This window comes from Odontesthes bonariensis, chromosome 9 (genome assembly GCF_027942865.1).
Source record: "Odontesthes bonariensis isolate fOdoBon6 chromosome 9, fOdoBon6.hap1, whole genome shotgun sequence".
Taxonomy (NCBI): Eukaryota; Metazoa; Chordata; class Actinopteri; order Atheriniformes; family Atherinopsidae; genus Odontesthes; species Odontesthes bonariensis.
In genome coordinates, this window is record NC_134514.1 from 1,573,006 (window position 1) to 1,592,830 (window position 19,825).

Sequence of the window (19,825 nt, forward strand, 5' to 3'; positions counted from 1 at the left end):
TTGATATATATCATTGACTGAGTGCAGCTGGGGACAATGAACAGGTGACTGAGTGCAGCTGGGGACAATGAACAGGTGACTGAGTGCAGCTGGGAACAATGAACAGGGGACAGAGTGCAGCTGGGGACAATGAACAGGTGACTAGAGTACAGCTGGGGACAATGAACAGGTGACTGAGTGCAGGTGGGGACAATGAACAGGTGACTGAGTGCAGCTGGGAACAATGAACAGGGGACAGAGTGCAGCTGGGGACAATGAACAGGTGACTAGAGTACAGCTGGGGACAATGAACAGGTGACTGAGTGCAGGTGGGGACAATGAACAGGTGACTAGAGTGCAGCTGGGAACAATGAACAGGGGACAGAGTGCAGCTGGGGACAATGAACAGGTGACTAGAGTACAGCTGGGGACAATGAACAGGTGACTGAGTGCAGGTGGGGACAATGAACAGGTGACTGAGTGCAGCTGGGAACAATGAACAGGGGACAGAGTGCAGCTGGGGACAATGAACAGGTGACTAGAGTACAGCTGGGGACAATGAACAGGTGACTGAGTGCAGGTGGGGACAATGAACAGGTGACTAGAGTGCAGCTGGGAACAATGAACAGGGGACAGAGTGCAGCTGGGGACAATGAACAGGTGACTGAGTGCAGCTGGGTACAATGAACAGGGGACAGAGTGCAGCTGGGGACAATGAACAGGTGACTGAGTGCAGGTGGGGACAATGAACAGGTGACTAGAATGCAGCTGGGAACAATGAACAGGGGACAGAGTGCAGCTGGGGACAATGAACAGGTGACTGAGTGCAGGTGGGGACAATGAACAGGTGACAAGAGTGCAGCTGGGTACAATGAACAGGTGACTAGAGTACAGCTGGGGACAATGAACAGGTGACTGAGTGCAGGTGGGGACAATAAACAGGTGACAAGAGTGCAGCTGGGTACAATGAACAGGTGACTAGAGTGCAGCTGGGTACAATGAACAGGTGACAGAGTGCAGCTGGGGACAATGAACAGGTGACTAGAGTACAGCTGGGGAAAATGTCCAGGTGACAGAGAGCAGCTGGGGACAATGAACAGGTGATATGAGTGAAGCTGGGAACAATGAACAGGTGACTGAGTGCAGCTGGGGACAATGAACAGGTGACTGAGTGCAGCTGGGGACAATGAACAGGTGATATGAGTGAAGCTGGGAACAATGAACATGTGAATGAGTGCAGCTGGGGACAATGAACAGGTGATATGAGTGAAGCTGGGAACAATGAACAGGTGACTGAGTGCAGCTGGGGACAATGAACAGGTGACTGAGTGCAGCTGGGGACAATGAACAGGTGATATGAGTGAAGCTGGGAACAATGAACATGTGAATGAGTGCAGCTGGGGACAATGAACAGGGGACAGAGTGCAGCTGGGGACAATTAACAGGTGACTGAGTGCAGCTGGGGATAATGAACAGGTGACAGAGTGCCGCTGGGGACAATGAACAGGTGACTGAGTGGAGCTGGGGACAATGAACAGGTGGCTGAGTGAAGCTAGAATGAGGGAAAAAAAGACATGACAACCTAAAATATGATAAACACTAAACTAAAAACATGGGGAAAACCCTGTGGGCGGGTTTTCCCCATGTTAAAGGTCAGAAAAGGACACAACAGGCCGGATTTCTGGGGACACACATTTTATTCTTCATTCATCTCAGCTGAGAGCAGAACTGTTGGACCCAGGAGCCAAAGCTTCGGCGTGCACACAGAAAGTAAAACTTCTCTATAACAACATTTTATTCTATAATACATTAACTCAGGTATGATGAAAGAAAAACCTACTCGTACAACTAAAGCACCTGTTTCAGTACATTTGGGCTCCCTATGGGTTTGTGGGTCCGTTTACCCCCAGATGGGATGTTCTGACCCGATTACAAATACACTGTTGGATGGTTAGAACATGTTTAATTTATTTCTGCTTTAGTTTGATCTGCCTCAGACTATCGCTGCAGTAACATAGCTCAGCTTTACAAACACAATGTGACTTCCTGTCCAATCAGAGAGCAGAAAGGCTGTCTTCTTCTTCTGTGGTGACTCAACAGCACCCTCGTGTGGCAGACGGCTGAACTACCATCTGTATCACCAACGGTATCAGCAGCTGGAAATGTGCTCACACTGACGCATCCCGACCGAACTAACAAAGAAATTATTCTTTATGCTGCCCCCTGCAGGCAGGCGGCAGCAACTACACAGAATGAAGGTTCAGCACATCTGCACGAACAAACTGAAGCGTAGAAAATGTTATCTATACAACTATAGAGCATTAAGAAGCAGATATTTTACAGGTTGTTTCATCTCCCGTGTTTATGACCTGAGGGCAGAGTTTCATCTCTTCTACATGTCAGACGTGTGGCTGGTCTGCCGGAAAGCAGTGAAGACACCAGACCTGGACTTCTGCTGTACATGAGGAATGCTGGGAAGCTGCATGTTCAGGGAACAAAGACCCTGAACATGGAACTGAGGAAGTTTGGTCATGTGACATCTGGTCATGTGTCATGTAACATCTGGTTATGTGTCATGTAACATCTGGTTATGTGTCATGTAGTCATGTGTCATGTGACATCTGGATGTGTCATGTGTCATGTGACATGTGGTCATGTGTCATGTGTCAAGTAACATCTGGATGTGTCGTGTCATGTAGTCATGTGTTATCTGGTCATGTAGTCCTGTGTCATGTGACATCTGGTTATGTGACGTGTCATGTCATGTGACATCTGGTCATGTGTCATGTGTCATCTGGATGTGTCATGTGTCATGTAGTCATATGTCATGTGACATCTGGTCATGTGACATGTGTTATGTGTCATCTGGATGTGTCATGTGTCATATGTCATGTGACATCTGGTCATGTGTCATGTAGTCATGTGACATCTGGTCATGTGACATGTGTCATATGACATCTGGTTATGTGACATCTGGTCATGTGGCATGTGTCGTGTTTCATGTCTCATGTGACATGTGACGTGGTCATGTGTCGTGTCATGTCATGTGACATCTGGCCATGTGTCATGTGTCATGTGACATCTGGCCATGTGTCATGTGACATATGTCATGTGGTCATGTGACATCTGGTCATGTGTCATGTGACATATGTCATGTGGTCATGTGACATCTGGTCATGTGTCATGTGACATCTGGTCATGTGACATCTGGTCATGTGACATGTGGTCATGTGACATCTGGTCATGTGATATCTGGTCGTGTGTCATGTGACATCTGGTCATGTGGTCATGTGTCATGTGACATCTGGTCATGTGTCATGTGACATCTGGTCATGTGACATCTGGCCATGTGACATCTGGTCATGTGTCATGTGACATCTGGTCATGTGGTCATGTGTCATATGTCATGTGGTCATGTGTCATCTGGTCATGTGTCATGTGACATCTGGCCATGTGTCATGTGACATATGTCATGTGGTCATGTGTCATCTGGTCATGTGACATCTGGTCATGTGACATGTGGTCATGTGACATCTGGTCATGTGTCATGTGACATCTGGTCATGTGACATCTGGCCATGTGTCATGTGACATATGTCATGTGATATCTGGTCGTGTGTCATGTGACATCTGGTCATGTGGTCATGTGTCATGTGACATCTGGTCATGTGTCATGTGACATATGACATGTGACGTGTCATGTGACATGTGGTCATGTGTCATCTGACATGTGGTCACGTGTCATGTGACATCTGGTCACGTGTCATATTTTCCTGTGACATTCGGTCATGTGACGTGACATCTGGTCATGTGACATGTGTCATGTGACATCTGGTCATGTGTCATGTGACATCCTGTCATGTGACATGTGACATCTGGTCATGTGTCATGTGACATCTGGTCATGTGTCATGTGACATTTGGTCATGTGACATCTGGCCATGTGTCATGTGACATATGTCATGTGTTATATGACATCTGGTCATGTATCATGTGACATCTGGTCATGTGTCATGTGACATCTGGTCATGTGTCATGTGACATATGTCATGTGTTATATGACATCTGGTCATGTATCATGTGACATCTGGTCATGTGTCATGTGACATCTGGTCATGTGTCATGTGACATCTGGCCATGTGACATCTGGTCATGTGTCATGTGACATCTGGCCATGTGTCATGTGACATATGTCATGTGTTATGTGACATCTGGTCATGTGTCATGTGACATCTGGTCATATGTCATGTGACATCTGGTTATGTGTCATGTAGTCATGTGACATCTGGTCATATGTCATGTGACATCTGGTCATGTGTCATGTAGTCATGTGACATCTGGTCATGTGACATGTGTCATATGACATCTGGTTATGTGACATCTGGTCATGTGTCATGTGTCGTGTTTCATGTCTCATGTGACATGTGACGTGGTCATGTGTCGTGTCATGTCATGTGACATCTGGCCATGTGTCATGTGTCATGTGTCATGTGACATCTGGCCATGTGTCATGTGACATATGTCATGTGGTCATGTGACATCTGGTCATGTGTCATGTGACATATGTCATGTGGTCATGTGACATCTGGTCATGTGTCATGTGACATCTGGTCATGTGACATCTGGTCATGTGACATGTGGTCATGTGACATCTGGTCATGTGTCATGTGACATCTGGTCATGTGATATCTGGTCGTGTGTCATGTGACATCTGGTCATGTGGTCATGTGTCATGTGACATCTGGTCATGTGTCATGTGACATCTGGTCATGTGGTCATGTGTCATATGTCATGTGGTCATGTGTCATCTGGTCATGTGTCATGTGACATCTGGCCATGTGTCATGTGACATATGTCATGTGGTCATGTGTCATCTGGTCATGTGACATCTGGTCATGTGACATGTGGTCATGTGACATCTGGTCATGTGTCATGTGACATCTGGTCATGTGACATCTGGCCATGTGTCATGTGACATATGTCATGTGATATCTGGTCGTGTGTCATGTGACATCTGGTCATGTGGTCATGTGTCATGTGACATCTGGTCATGTGTCATGTGACATATGACATGTGACGTGTCATGTGACATGTGGTCATGTGTCATCTGACATGTGGTCACGTGTCATGTGACATCTGGTCACGTGTCATATTTTCCTGTGACATTCGGTCATGTGACGTGACATCTGGTCATGTGACATGTGTCATGTGACATCTGGTCATGTGTCATGTGACATCCTGTCATGTGACATCCTGTCATGTGACATGTGACATCTGGTCATGTGTCATGTGACATCTGGTCATGTGTCATGTGACATTTGGTCATGTGACATCTGGCCATGTGTCATGTGACATATGTCATGTGTTATATGACATCTGGTCATGTATCATGTGACATCTGGTCATGTGTCATGTGACATCTGGTCATGTGTCATGTGACATATGTCATGTGTTATATGACATCTGGTCATGTATCATGTGACATCTGGTCATGTGTCATGTGACATCTGGTCATGTGTCATGTGACATCTGGCCATGTGACATCTGGTCATGTGTCATGTGACATCTGGCCATGTGTCATGTGACATATGTCATGTGTTATGTGACATCTGGTCATGTGTCATGTGACATCTGGTCATGTGTCATATGATATGTGGTCATGTGTCATGTGACATCTGGTCATGTGTCATCTGACATGTGGTCACGTGTCATATTTTCATGTGACACTTCACATCCTCATTTTGGCTGAAAATGTGACGGCAGCCCGTAAAAAAAACAAATGACTGAATCTTTTTCACCAGGTGAAGAAATAAATCTTTTTTCGGGTCATAAACACAGGAGATAAAACTATTCAGGTCAGATTCAGGCAAAGGAGGTTTCATGTTTTTTATTTTCCTCAGGGCTTCCGTAGCCTCATCGTTCAGTATATGAATCATCTAAAGAGAAAACACACAATCTGCAAGTCCCAGTCTATCCCAGTCTATCCCAGTCAGTCCCAGTCTATCCCAGTCAGTGCCAGTCAGTCCCAGTCAGTCCCAGTCTATCCCAGTCAGTGCCAGTCAGTCCCAGTCAGTCCCAGTCAGTCCCAGTCAGTCCCAGTCTATCCCAGTCAGTGCCAGTCAGTCCCAGTCTATCCCAGTCAGTGCCAGTCAGTCCCAGTCTATCCCAGTCAGTCCCAGCTTCGTTTTCCTCAGTTTCTGAGTCTCTGACTGACAGTTTAAGCTCTTTGGATGTACAAAGGAGGAAAACTTCCAGGCTCCGTGTCACTAACAAACAAAGAGGAACTCATCCAGAGATTTAAACGGGTCCTCTGTCATCCTGGCTCCGTCTCCATGGCAGCAGAGGCTGAGGCAGAACAAGGCGTCCTGAGATGGCGTGTTCCAGCAGCAGCAGGTTCACAGCTGCTTCATGCAGACCCGACAGCGGCTGATCTTATGAGCAGGAGAGTCCTCCCGGAGGATCCAAGGACTCGGTTTGCTGCAGGACGACACACACACACACACACACACACACACACACACACACATCCCTGTTAACCTCCCACTGCAGGACCGAAATGAGTTTAGTGAGTTGTGAGGTTTCTATTCGTCCTAGAACTATGAAAAAAAAGAAAATCAGGCAAATTCCCCCCAAAAAAACCTTGATATTAAAAATCACTTTCAATAAACACGATTTGAAACTTTATTTTACATTTACATTTTCCGCGACCAAATGGGCCAAGTTAAAAAAAAAAAAATGCACGAGGCATGTTGGGAGAGCATCCCAAGCTGCTTTAAAGTGGTTTCCAATGTGGGGTCCAGGATTTTGGGCCCCACGAAGACACAGGGCCCCACTTTGTTGGTGGGCTCCCTGTCACAGGACCCTCCATGGTAACAAAAACAAGTGTGCACACACACACACACACACACACACACACACACACACACACACACACACACACAGGTGCATCAGTCCACCTGTCCAGAGAAGGAACAGGAAAGGCTGCCATCTGCTGGGCATTGGAGGACTGCAGCTGGATGGAACAGCAGATGTTCCTGACTTCTGAACTGGAAACGAGTTGTTCATCTGAGGTTGTATTTAACTCATTTTAAGGATGAGATTACTTTTTATAATGCCCTGATACCAGGGTGGGAGCAGTGATTTTAAATGTGGGGGTGTTCCAGGGGGGCACATGAGCACTACATTAAGGAAAGGCAGGTTTATCTTTACAGCACAATCCAACAACAAGGTGATTCAAAGTGCTTTACAGAGACATTAAAACAGTAGAAATAAAAAGCAGGATTTAAATTTTAAACAAAAAAGAAAGAAAGAAGATCAGATCAAATCAGGAGTTAAATTGTGATTAAGTTTTGAAACTCCAGCTTCAGATTTGGAGCTTTATTCAAACGCAGCTGAAAATAGGTGTGTCTTCAGCCTGGACTTAAACACACTGAGTGTTCCAGCTGATCTGAGGCTTTCTGGGAGTTTGTTCCAGACATGTGGAGCATAGAAGCTGAATGCAGCTTCTCCATGTCTGGTTCTGACTCTGGGAACTGATAGAAGACCGGATCCAGATGACCTGAGGGGTCTGGAAGGTTCATACTGGGTCAGGAGGTCACTGATGCATTCTGGTCCTGGACCATTCAGAGCTTTATAGACCAGCATCAGAACTTTTAAGCCCATAGACTGAATATAAAAAGGCCAAGCCTCACAATAGAGGTACGGTATCATAATTTACACATTTTTAATCACAAAATGTAACATTTAATCACTATCACGGAGTTATCACCGAGGAGTTAATGTAAGCTACGAAGTTCCTGAAAAAAACTTTGCACTTCATGGCTTGATTGAAAACTCTTTAAAAGATATAATTGCCCTGAGCCCGCCGTAGATAGCCAAAAGATTAAGCTTCTGATCACTATGTTTCCCCATTAAGTTCAGAGCTCACAAGTCAAATAGCTCGTATATCAAATCAATATTCACCATTGGAATTAATGGAAATGCCATTAATCCTTTACATGTCCCCCAAAACCTCCACAATTATTTTTGTTACGGCTTAAATTTATTTTAAAATAACAAAATAAAAAAGAAATTTAATCATCTTCACTGATGTTTGGCTTATTCGTCGCTTTCCTCACTTTAAACTTTAATCACAACCTGTCCAAGGAGGTTTGGTTAATCCTGCCTTTCAGAATGTTTCTGTTTCTGTGTCATTATATAGCGCAGCAGCACGACCAGTTGCATTTTTTCAGGGTGTTGCTTTCCAACGGACTTTGAAAGTTTGGCTAAACAACTGCACAAATGCGAGCCCAAAACACGAGATGCTTCCTTGGTCAGGTAACAAAGTGAAGTGAAGAGTAGGAGGCGGGATGCTGGCCGGATTCACTCACCAAGCCAACTGGCGTCGGTGTTCCTGAAGCTTCATAACAACTATCTTAAATTTCTGCTCACAAATTAAAGCAAAGCAGAAAAAAAAAAAATAATAAAAAAAAATCGACGGAATAACGTCTCGTAACTAAAACAACTCGTATGTCGGGACACTCGTGACTCAAGGTACCACTTCATAGTGCTACATAGCTTCATGCTAACGTTAGCCTTTCATAACGTTAGCCTACTTGTACTGTGTAACAATTGCCAACAAAATCTCTTCTCTAAATGCGCAGTGTCTTTAAAAACCATCGCTGAACACTTGGCGGTGTTCCTCCTCAACAGGACATTACAGGAGTGGGTTTTACCTGAACATGTCGGTGGTGTTGATGGCAGCCAGCCAGTAGCTGTAGGAGCCGGTGAAGTAGTTGCACGTTCCTCGGCTCAGACACTCAACGAAGGGAATCCTCTTGAAATACTCCAGACAGGATCCAGGTGAGACCAGAGGTTGCCCCGACCCCTCTGCCCCTACGGCTGTTTCCTGCAGAAAAACAGCATTTCAGGGTCAAAGATAAGGGTCCCAACTCACCCGCCACTCGTTAAAGGGATTCTGATTGGCTGGCTCACCATCACAAAGGAGTATCCAGTCCAGAGCGACTCCCACTCAGATGGGCAGTCTGGAACGATGCTGGTCTGACTGTGGATGGCGATCACGTTGGCTCTGGCCTCGCACACAGAACACCTGAAATAGATGAAACACACATGTGGAACATCTGCTGACACACCGTGTGAACATCTGTGTGACCACACTGAGCCACCTGGAACACCCAGGGAACTACATCAGACTGCTCTTCAGGAGATCTAGAGTGGAGATCACACCCTCTCTGTAAAGTAGTTACACTAATTCTTAGTTTATTTATTTTTATTTGTCACTTCACTAACTCTCCTGTCATTTCAGATCCTGCCATGCAATTTACTAATTTCCCTCACCTAGGTTTCCTGTCCACCTCCTCCTCACCTGCAGTCTATTTGCTCATTAGTTCCTCAGTGTATATATACTCATCACTTTCAATTGTTCCCTGCCAGATTGTCTTGTATTATTCTTTACCAAGCTCTCCAGCGTTTTCCAGTCCTGCCTGACCTAGTTCTGCCTTTCCTGGATCCTGATACCTGCCTGCCCCTTGTCGTATTTTTTTGCCTCACTCATATCGTTTGGTTATGACCCGGACTGTTTTTTGGACTGAATAAACAGACTTTCCCTTGCTTATCGCCTGCCTCATTGTCGTGCTTTTGGGTTCTCCTTTGCTTGCTACAATAACCGTGACACCTTCCAAGGCTACCAACTGAACACCAAGGCAGTAGCAAAGAGGGCAGCAACTGATTTTCCTGAGACTTCTCTTCTTGTATCCTTCCAGGATGGAGAACATCCTCTGGAGCCACCGTACCACAGCGTGCTGGGTCAGGGTATCTGTTCGACCTGTTGCCCTCCGACAGGCGCTACAGCTCAGTGAAAGCCCGCTCCTCCAAACTCTGAAACAGTTTCTCTCAGCAGGCCATAAAAACATGAAACGGACCATAATCTGTCTCTTCATGTTCATTACCTATCATTACGGGTGCCAATGCCGAAGGCATTAGACACACATATTACTCTGTTGCTAGACTCTTATTATTCTCCCGTTTCCGCCCTAAAGTTTGGCGCACTACTAGTCTAGCAGCGATGGTCCGACCGGCATAAAAAGCACACCGCTGCGTGCGCATCGATCGGGAATGGTGTGCTATGACGTTTGGCTCTCATTAGTCGAAAGGAATTCCGGCAAAATGGGAAAAAGTGTGAAAATTGTGGATGGGAAAATGCATTGAAAAGCACTTCACGAGCCTATTTTAGAGCCATAAAGCATAACCCAGACCTCATTCAAAGTTTATATGTGACAGGAGACTCTCGGCTTTAACTGAACCAAAGGGTTTGTTGATACATTATACAGCTTTGACACAACGGCAGTTTACGTTTTAGGAAGACTACATCTCAGCGGAGGTGTCTCTCCCACTCAGATTCTCACTCTAAATTCGATACTGCACCAATTCCTCGAACAAATGTCTCTCATGTCCAAAATATCTGCCCGATCTGGATTAATTTTACTTCAAAACGTAGGCATTTTTGTTCTCTTTCACACAAAGTCACACTCATTGAGCTTTGCCGCACAGAGTCCTCACAAATTGCCTCTGAGCGCAGAGAGTTGGCCCTCCAGCTGACATTCCGCCCTACAATCATAAAATTCAGATGAAAAATGATTTTAAAACTGCCATAAAAAACGAGCCACACATAGTAGCCAAATGAAAACTACACCGCTGGCTTCTGCCGTCTCTTGGGGCGCTGACGGTTCAAGAATTATTCGGATACAACTTTTACTTTTCGAACAGCGACCGTTTGTTCGAGACAGTCGAGTGCAGTCAAAATTATAGTGCAATTTTAAGAAGCCATAGTGTGTGTACATATGTCAGTTTGCTCTCTGTCTAACACACACCTGCTCCTGTTACCAGGGCAACGCCTTGTTAGCCTGCTCTGTTCTAAGACTTCTTATGAGGGCAGAGCCAAGATGGCTGCCCTGTTATAACAGCTTCATGTTATAAATCTGATCTGCTGGGGCGGTCGGTGGCGTAGTGGGTTGAGCAGCCGCCCCATGTACAGAGGCTACAGTCCTCGCTGCAGCTGGCCCCGGTTCGAGTCCCGCACCGGATGGCCCTGTGCTGCATGTCTTCCCCCTCTCTCTACTCCCTGCTTCCTGTCTCTCTCCAACTGTCCTGTCCATTAAAGGCATAAAAAGCCCCAAAAAATATTAAAAGAAATAAATAAATAAATCTGATCTGCTGTTCTCCTTTAAACTGATAGTGAGGGGAAGTTTGAAAATACCCACAATGCAATGGGAAAATGCATTGAAAAGCACTTACCGAGTAGCCTGGCTGACGCATCCACAATCTCGATGAGATGGTGGTCTGGGAACTAGGTGTGCATTTTCTCGTATTTGAGGCGTGGTTTACGAATGCCTAGAGCCGTTTATTGGGCGCTACGAATGTCTATCAAATGACGTCAGGTTCTTCCCATGCTGCTTTGCGCGCGATTCATAGCCAATTGTATCACTTATACCAGATGACGACAGAAATTCGACGAGGAAGAAGAAAAAAAAGTCAAATAAAAGTAAACTTGCGCTCTAAGCTACTCAAATTGACAACAAAGTAGGCCTATATGCTATATTCTACATGAATTTTTATGTTGTAGAGTTGTGAATTTATTTTGATAATGGAGAAACTGAGCAGCCTTGCTTTGTTGTCTACAGTAGTAGATCAACCCTCATCTTACTTTGAAGCTCCCATCTCCCAGAAGTGACGTCGACGTAGCTTTAGCAGCAGAAAAGCTCTCAGGCTTGTGTTGATGATAATAAACTCCTGGACTATGTACAAACTTCCAAATGCATCGTTTTGTGAGTACAGACCATATTTGTACTACTGTAGAAGTTTGGTGTCATGGCATGTGATTTTAGAGTGGTAATTTTGGAGATACTGCCAGGGTCCGTCAGCGCTTGTACTAAGCTATTCGGGATAACTCAGTAACTACTCAGCTGATGTTCAGCCAATATCGGAAAAACTTCGGGTGGGCTACTTGGCTGGATGTCACGGTTCAAATGACCCTAGGGTGAATCTACTCCGAAACACTTTCTAAGGCTGCATCGAACGGTAACGTTGTGTCCGCTGTCATGTTGGATTAACGCTCTACAAGCTTCGGTGTAGCCATAGACGTCCTCATCGTCTTGCTGCCCCCCCGTTCTGTGATTGGTTCCCAAACTCTGGCAAAAATAAGGGCGGTGGTTTCCAGGCTGACTTTGCAGTGAGAATGAAATCGAGCGCAAAGCAGCATGGGATTTCCCAGGCTACTTACCGAGGCCATTTTGAAAATGCCATAAAAGCTGTATTTTAAACAGGACCTTGATAAAAATGACAAATGTCTACAGCAGACCTGTCTTATGAATTTTGGGACTCGCAGAAGCCCAAAATTCAATGGGAAAATTGATTGAAAAGCACTTAATGAGCCAAAAATGCCCAAAACTGCCCTGTTTTGGAGGCCTCATAACTCAGCCATACAACATCACAGAGACCTCATTCAAAGTTTATATGTGATAGGAGACTCTCAGCTTTAACTGAACTAAAGGGTTTGTTGATAGGGCGGGCAGTAGATTGGCATATATCAATGCCCTAACCCGTTTCCTACTGTTGTTTATTCATTGCTCAGCTTAATGTGTCAGTGTTCTGCCACTAAAATAGCCCAGATGGTATCGCACCAGCAACCTCAATAAAGACAATAAAGTCTCTAACTCTGAAATATAGCGAGTTTCTGAGCTACCGGCTGATGTGACTCTCCAGCTGCTCCTCCGGGATGACTGGCGTGCCGCCTGGGATCGGTTCATCGGCCGACAGCCAGTACGAGAAGTCGTTGCGCACGGCGTATTCGCAGTTTCCCGAGGGGCTGCAGAACAGGAAGGGCATGGTGCTGAAACGGGGGAGACAACTGCCCAACGAACCTGAAGGGAGACAGAGAATAAACAACCTGTGAAGGACGAGGAGGAGTCTGACTTTGGCAGCAAGAACAACACAATAAGGTTTGTGAACAGCAGAGAGTGAGAGGGTTAGAGATGAAGGCCTGAACACAGATGGTCAAAGGTCAGGTGAAGACTGAGCAACATGAGCAACATGAGCAACATGAGCAACATGAGCAACATGAGGAACATGAGCAACATCAGCAACATGAGGAACATCAGCAACATGAGCAACATGAGCAACATGAGGAACAAGGGGGAAATGTTCATGTTCGTCTCCTTTTGTCACCAAGTTACAGACACTGGAAACAGCATTTATATATATATTTAAACTAGGGCTGGGCGAGTTAACTCGTTAATTATTTAACGCAGTTTTTTAAAACATTTTTATTTCTTAAATTTAACAAAAAAAAATTTACGTTAGAAAATACTGAGGGAAAGACAAACTGAATATAATATATTCATATCATCCTGAAGCACCTTTTTAAACACTGTAAAGTTTAATATTAATGACACCGATGTGTTCGGTTACCCAGGTCCTGTCCATGAGCTCGGTTGTTGCCGTTGATGAAGAGCAGCGAGTATCCGGAGTCTATCAGGGAGGATCCTGCAGGGCATTGTGGGACGTAGCGCTCCTGGCTGTGCTTGGTGAACAGGAAGCCGTTTATTCTCGGGAAACTGGAAGGATCAGTTGTTGGACCTCGAACACCTTTGGAACCTTTAACTCCCACAAGACCAGGTGAGCCTGCAGGACCTGCGAGCACAGAGATTAGAGTTTCAGCTCAACTGCAGCGTTTATTGATGGTTACAGATGTGTTATTGTTTTTATTTCTTGTTACAGATGTTTTATTTGTTTTATTTACCGTTACAGATGTTTTATTGGTTTTATTTATCGTTACAGATGTTTTATTGATGTTACAGATGTTTAATTTGTTTTATTTACCGTTACAGATGTTTTATTGGTTTTATTTATCGTTACAGATGTTTTATTGATGGTTACAGGTGTTTTATTGGTTTAATTTATTGTTACAGATTTTTATTGATGGTTACAGATGTTTTATTGATGTTACAGATGTTTATTGATGGTTACAGATGTTTTATTGATGTTACAGATGTTTTATTGATGGTTACAGATGTTTTATTGATGGTTACAGATGTTTTATTGGTTTTATTGATGGTTACAGATGTTTTATTGATAGTTACAGATGTTTATTGATGGTTACAGATGTGTTATTGATGTTACAGATGTTTTATTGATGGTTACAGATGTTTTATTGATGGTTAAAGATGTTTTATTGATGGTTACAGATGTTTTATTGGTTTTATTGATGGTTACAGATCAATGTAAAATCAAGATCTGAGGCCTGCTTTTCTTTATCTTCAGTGTGACAGAACTCACATTCAGTTATCTGCCAATAATATTGATCAGAGCATTGATTGGTCTGTTCTGCTCTGCCAATCAAAAACAAGTGAAACATAAACAGCTGATGTTGTTTTCAGCCAGCAGGCACAGAACATCCAGGTACCATCGGCCTGTGGTTCCCCTCAGGTTAGAACTGACTGAACATATTAAGTCCCGCTTTTACCGATTTACAGAGGGTTTCCTTTAAAGAGGAAAATGTTCATCAGGACCGACTGATTTGTGATACTTTTGTGTGGGGAGCAGCTTGAGTTCTGGGCTGCGTGAGGTTCAGGTTCAGATCATCTGGTTTCCTGCGGTGAGTTTGTGTGTTTGATGTCAGGAGTTTACGGGCAGATTGGAATGAAAACGTTACGAAAACGAGGAAAGCAGCTTACAAAGTGAGAAGCTTCTGAAGAAGATCCGGATCTGGATCCAGAATCTTTCAGTAACATCATTACTGTGAATATCACACGAATAAAGGTGTTTGTAAGAGTTCACAGGAAGGCCCATGAGGTGAGATTTTGTACCTTCTTCCCCGATTACTCCTCGGTCTCCTTTTTCCCCCTTTCTTCCAGGACCACCAGGTTGACCCTTTCCACCGTTTCTCCCCATCTGGCCCTTAAAACCTGCAGAAACCAAACACAACACCTCATGAAAACAGCATCTTCATCTCTCCTATAAAACCTTTATGTCTTTCAGCAGCATCTTTCCTGTTTTTCAACACAACCGACCTCTGGGTCCAGGTCCTCCGGTGACCCCAGCAGGTCCCCTTTCGCCTTGCATCCCCGGAGGCCCCGGAGGACCTCTGTCTCCAGGCACCACCTTCACATCTCGGGTTGCATCCTGCCCCCTTACTCCTGCAGAGGACAGTATGAAGCACCACATGTAGCACATCCAGCACCTCGCAGTATTCAGGTGTGTGATTGCTGAGTTTTACCCTGTTTCCCAGGTGGTCCCGGAGGTCCTTTTACACCGCGGCTGCCTGGTGATCCGTCTTCCCCCCTTATACCTAGTTAGGTGAGTTAGGAGAGAAGGTATTATGTGAGGAAACGAGTCTTCAGAGGAACGCTCCTGCTCTGACAGCAGCTGGTTCCACCATCATGGAACCACCAAAGAGAACCGGACTGAGACCGCCCTGTTTGTAGGGACAAAGGGACCAAGAGACGAAGGGACCAAGAGACGAAGGGACCCAGAGACGAAGGGACCAAGAGACGAAGGGACCAAGAGACGAAGGGACCAAGAGACGAAGGGACCAAGAGACGAAGGGACCAAGAGACGAAGGGACCAAGATTATTGGCTGAATTACAATCAGACTGAGTTATTAAGTGCATGTAGACACCTTAATCTGACTAAGAACTGGATCGGATGGGATTCAGACCCCGAGATAACTGGGTTGAAAGTCACTCTAAACCTGCTTGTAGACGCTGAAGCACGTGGTGAATCAGACTTTGCGTTCTGCGCATGCTCCAGATGTTTTCCCGGGGTCGTGACCCGGAAGTCAAAGGAGACGATATTCCTGTTGTTGTCGCCGTCAGAAAGAAACAAACAACGCGATGGAGAATGCTCCGTTGGGCATCGAGTTTGTGCAACAAGCAGCTCATCACAGAGCAAATGTAGAGGGACGTAGCTTCATCTGGCTCTGCGTTCTCCATCTTTCTCCAACGCCTGAGTTTGTTGTTGTTGTTGGTGGTGAAGAGGTCAACAGGAAGTGGCTCTATTAGCAACAGCTGGAATGGGTACAGCGCCACCTATCATACCGGGGTATGGCACGCTTTGTGCCTCTGATCCCATTCATTCACCGCCTTATATCTAAGGAGAATTACCCTTGCTCAGCTCATTCTGATTGTGATTTAGCCAATAATCTGATCCTTTCAGAGCCATGTGACCCCACTGAGTGAGACTACCTGATGACATCAAACCTGCTGTCATTTTGGAACAAAATACCAAACTTAAAGGCACAAATTTTATCATTTTATCTCAGTTCTTACCATCTGCTCCTTTGGAACCGTCTTCTCCTCTCAGGCCTTTGTATCCCGCGGGGCCCTGGGGTCCACATGCACCCTAACAAGTAAGTAATATTTAGTAATAATATAACGACAAGAGCCAACGGTTTAATTCAACACGGACTTAATGATATCTCACAGTTTACTTTAATCTTTTAGCTGGATGTCAAGTAAAAATGTCAGATACTGACCGGATTGCCTTGTGCACCTGCGTCACCGGGACAACCAGTTGGTCCTGGGTCACCCATTTTCCCTTTTAATCCTTTATCTCCTTTAAAACCAGGACCTGGAGGGCCAGGAGGACCTTGAAAGCCAGGCGGGCCTACAGATGGACACATGTGAGGTGTGCTTCAGAGGGTTTATTTTGATCTAATTCATTCTGGACGGGCACCAAACGGGCACCTTAAAACAAGTTTTTGGTCTTTGGCCCAACAAATTTAACTGATGTGGTTGATAAACATTATGAATCAGAGTGTTTTAAATGAACTTTTCCCAAACCCAACCAAGTTTTTTACTAACTAAACTTGCCAAAACCAAACCAACCAGCAAATCTATGAAGATAAGAGAGTTCAAAGGTAACTGCTGAGATGCTCCCAATCACTGAAATTCTGCCATTTTCCTCCATTTCTCCTTCAGGCATCTTTTGACGTTGGCGTAAGATAAGATTTACATGAAGGTAAATAGACTGAGGTACCCTGAAAGTCCCTCGGACTAGGGATGGGAATTGATAAGATTTTTACGATTCCAATTCCAATTTCGATTCTGCTTAACGATTCGGTTCTTTGTCGGTTCCCTTATCGATTCTCATTTGGAGAAAAAGGACAACAAACCGGTCGATTAGCATCAACTTTGTTTGGTTTAGAAGTAACACGAGTCATGACCTCACAAACCCAACAACGGTGAGGTCCACATTGGTCTATCCTGGCCTGGGTAATTTAACTCTTCCTGCTCTGGTGAAAGGAGAAGCTGGAGGTAGAGGTGAACTGGGGGTAGTACCACCAGCCTCTGGCTCTGAGCCAGTCAGGCTCTGTCTCTCATGATTTCATCTAAATGTAATGCCTGAGAAGGCATTCATTTAACCTTAACCGTTACTAACAGCAGCTTTTACAATCAGGCAAATGGTGCTAACATGATAGGCAGTGTTTGTTAGTTAGTTACCTGCAGTGTTAGCCGAGGACATGCTAACGTTGCTAACGTTGCTGGGTTCAGATTCACCAACGTTAATCATTCATTCATAGTTATTGCATGTTGGTAGTATTTCCTCCCTTTGGTGAAATATTCACTTTGCAAGTTGCCCTGTTGTCGTCTTTTTTAAATCAAATCAAATCAAATCAGATTTATTTATATGGCACATTTCATGTACAAACAGTTCAAAGTGCTTTACATAAAATAAAAGCATTGCAGCAGGGAGTGCAAGAAGCATTAAAAATACATAAAAGAATATAAAGAGAAACAAGTAAAATCATTTAAATGAATTTAAAATCAGGCAACAGTCTAGATAAGTTAAAAGATATTTCATGCATAGACACATGAGAACAGAAATGTTTTTAACCTGGATTTAAAAATGTCTCCATTTGGTGAAAGTTTAATCTCCACTGGCAGTTTGTTCCACTTGTTTGCAGCATAACAGCTAAATGCTGCTTCTCCATGTTTAGTCTGGACTCTGGACTGGACCAGCTGACCTGAGTCCTTGGATCTCAGAGCTCTGCTGGCTTTATATTCTCTGAACAGATCACAGATTGTAAACCATCAGCAGGCTTTTAAAATCTATTCTGTGACTGACTGGAAGCCAGAGTAAAGATTTTAAAGCTGCTGTGATGTGTTCAGATCTCTTAGTCCGGGTTAAAACTCCAGCAGCAGCGTTCTGGATGAGCTGCAGATGTTTAATGCTCTTTTTGGGAAGTCCAGTTAAAAGAGCGTTACAGTAATCGAGTCTACTGGAGATGAATGCATGGATGAGTTTCTCCTGGTCTGTTTGGGAGAGGAAACCTTTAATTCTGTTGATGTTTCTGAGATGGTAAAAAGCTGCCTTGGTGACAGCTTTGATGTGGCTGCTGAAAGTCAGATCTGAGTCTATCAACACTCCGAGGGATGTGTAACCAAACTTTCGAGCGTTTGTACCGCTTGGGCGCCATGTTTAGTGCTGACTGCGCTGGACTCGCCACGCAACGTTGCGTGATGACGTCACTGGAATCGATAAGGGAATCGTTTGCAAAATCGCCAAAACGATTCCAAGGAATTGAAACACTGGGAACCGGTTCTCAACAAGAACCGGTTCTCGATTCCCATCCCTACCTCTGACACAGCGGTGCTCTTCTTTTCATGCTGCATGGGGAGTAAAACGGATCTGATATCTGATAGAATCTGCAACTGTCAGAGACTTCTAGGAGTCTCTCAAAGCTTCAAGAGCAGAGTCACACAAACAATAAACGAGTCGTCCGACTGACTAAACTATCTATCCTAATATGTGCCTTATCACCTTTGGGTCCTTGTAGTCCAGGTGGTCCTCGGTGGCCCTTTAGCCCTTCGATACACTTTCCCTCCCGTCCAGGAGAGCCAGGCGTACCCGGGGCTCCAGGAGTACCGGAGCGTCCAGGGTCCCCGGGAGATCCACGTGACCCAGGAGGGCCACAGGTACCAGTGGGACCCTTCTCACCTGGACATCCTTTCAGGACAAAACGGGAGAGAAAATATGATTTTATGGTTAATTAAAGTCCACTGAACACGTTAAGAATTACATCTGAGGACTCACCAGGTTGACCTTTCTCTCCTTCTGGTCCCAGACATCCAATTCCAGGCTCTGGAGAAGGAAAAAGAACAGGCTTCCTCAAAGAAAAGAAGAGAAACTGAGGAGGGCTGCAGGCGGTCAGTATAAGCGTGGATTCCCCAGGAGTTTCCCAGGAGTAAAGAGGGTAAAGGTCACTGTGTTCATGGACATATATATGTAACAGGCATGGACTGTTCAACCACAGCAAGACTTAGAGTCCACACATCGGGAGATTGGACTGAAGACAAGTTTCGGTGAAATCTGTTGGTTTCCTTGGCTAGGAAAATGTTTTTGAATTGGCTTTATTTGAATGAATTGGATTATTTTGAAAATAATTATGATTACAATTAATTGAATTCCAATTGGATTGAATTGGACTTTATTATTTAAGTGCCTTGAGATTACATTTGTTGTATTTGGCGCTATATAAATAAAACTGAATTGAATTGAATCAAACTGTCAACCATCCCTTCATTTATTCATCCATCCATCCATCCATCCATCCATCCATGATCAGGTCGTGGAGGCAACAGGTCCAGGAGGGAACCCCAGACATCCCTCTCCCCAGTGACACTCTCCAGTCCCGACTGGGGGATTCCTAGGCTTTCCGCCTCCACATTCTGTATCAACTTACCTCCCATGACTCCTTTCTCTCCAGGAGGTCCCGGTATCCCGTCCTGTCCCTGGTTTCCTTTGGGACCAAGTGGACCGGGATCTCCAGGAGGCCCCTTATTCCCTGTAAAT

At 44.9% G+C, this 19,825-nt stretch overlaps 1 protein-coding gene across 1 annotated transcript in view; it reads right to left on the reverse strand.

The window, feature by feature from the left end:
* Positions 1-1,657: 1,657 nt before the first annotated feature.
* The window catches only part of col4a3 (collagen, type IV, alpha 3), a 71,022-nt gene continuing 52,854 nt past the window's right edge, over positions 1,658-19,825 (reverse strand). Inside the window, exons 40-52 of the mRNA XM_075472726.1 lie at positions 19,716-19,817; positions 19,067-19,114; positions 18,794-18,979; positions 16,506-16,636; positions 16,300-16,372; positions 15,249-15,320; positions 15,043-15,168; positions 14,839-14,937; positions 13,442-13,663; positions 12,717-12,894; positions 8,951-9,065; positions 8,692-8,864; positions 1,658-6,454 (exon numbers count right to left, since the gene is read on the reverse strand). Of these exons, the coding sequence (XP_075328841.1) occupies positions 6,373-6,454; positions 8,692-8,864; positions 8,951-9,065; positions 12,717-12,894; positions 13,442-13,663; positions 14,839-14,937; positions 15,043-15,168; positions 15,249-15,320; positions 16,300-16,372; positions 16,506-16,636; positions 18,794-18,979; positions 19,067-19,114; positions 19,716-19,817 (1,607 nt within the window). The 3' untranslated portion in view covers positions 1,658-6,372. The remainder of the gene's footprint in view (positions 6,455-8,691; positions 8,865-8,950; positions 9,066-12,716; positions 12,895-13,441; positions 13,664-14,838; positions 14,938-15,042; positions 15,169-15,248; positions 15,321-16,299; positions 16,373-16,505; positions 16,637-18,793; positions 18,980-19,066; positions 19,115-19,715; positions 19,818-19,825) is intronic.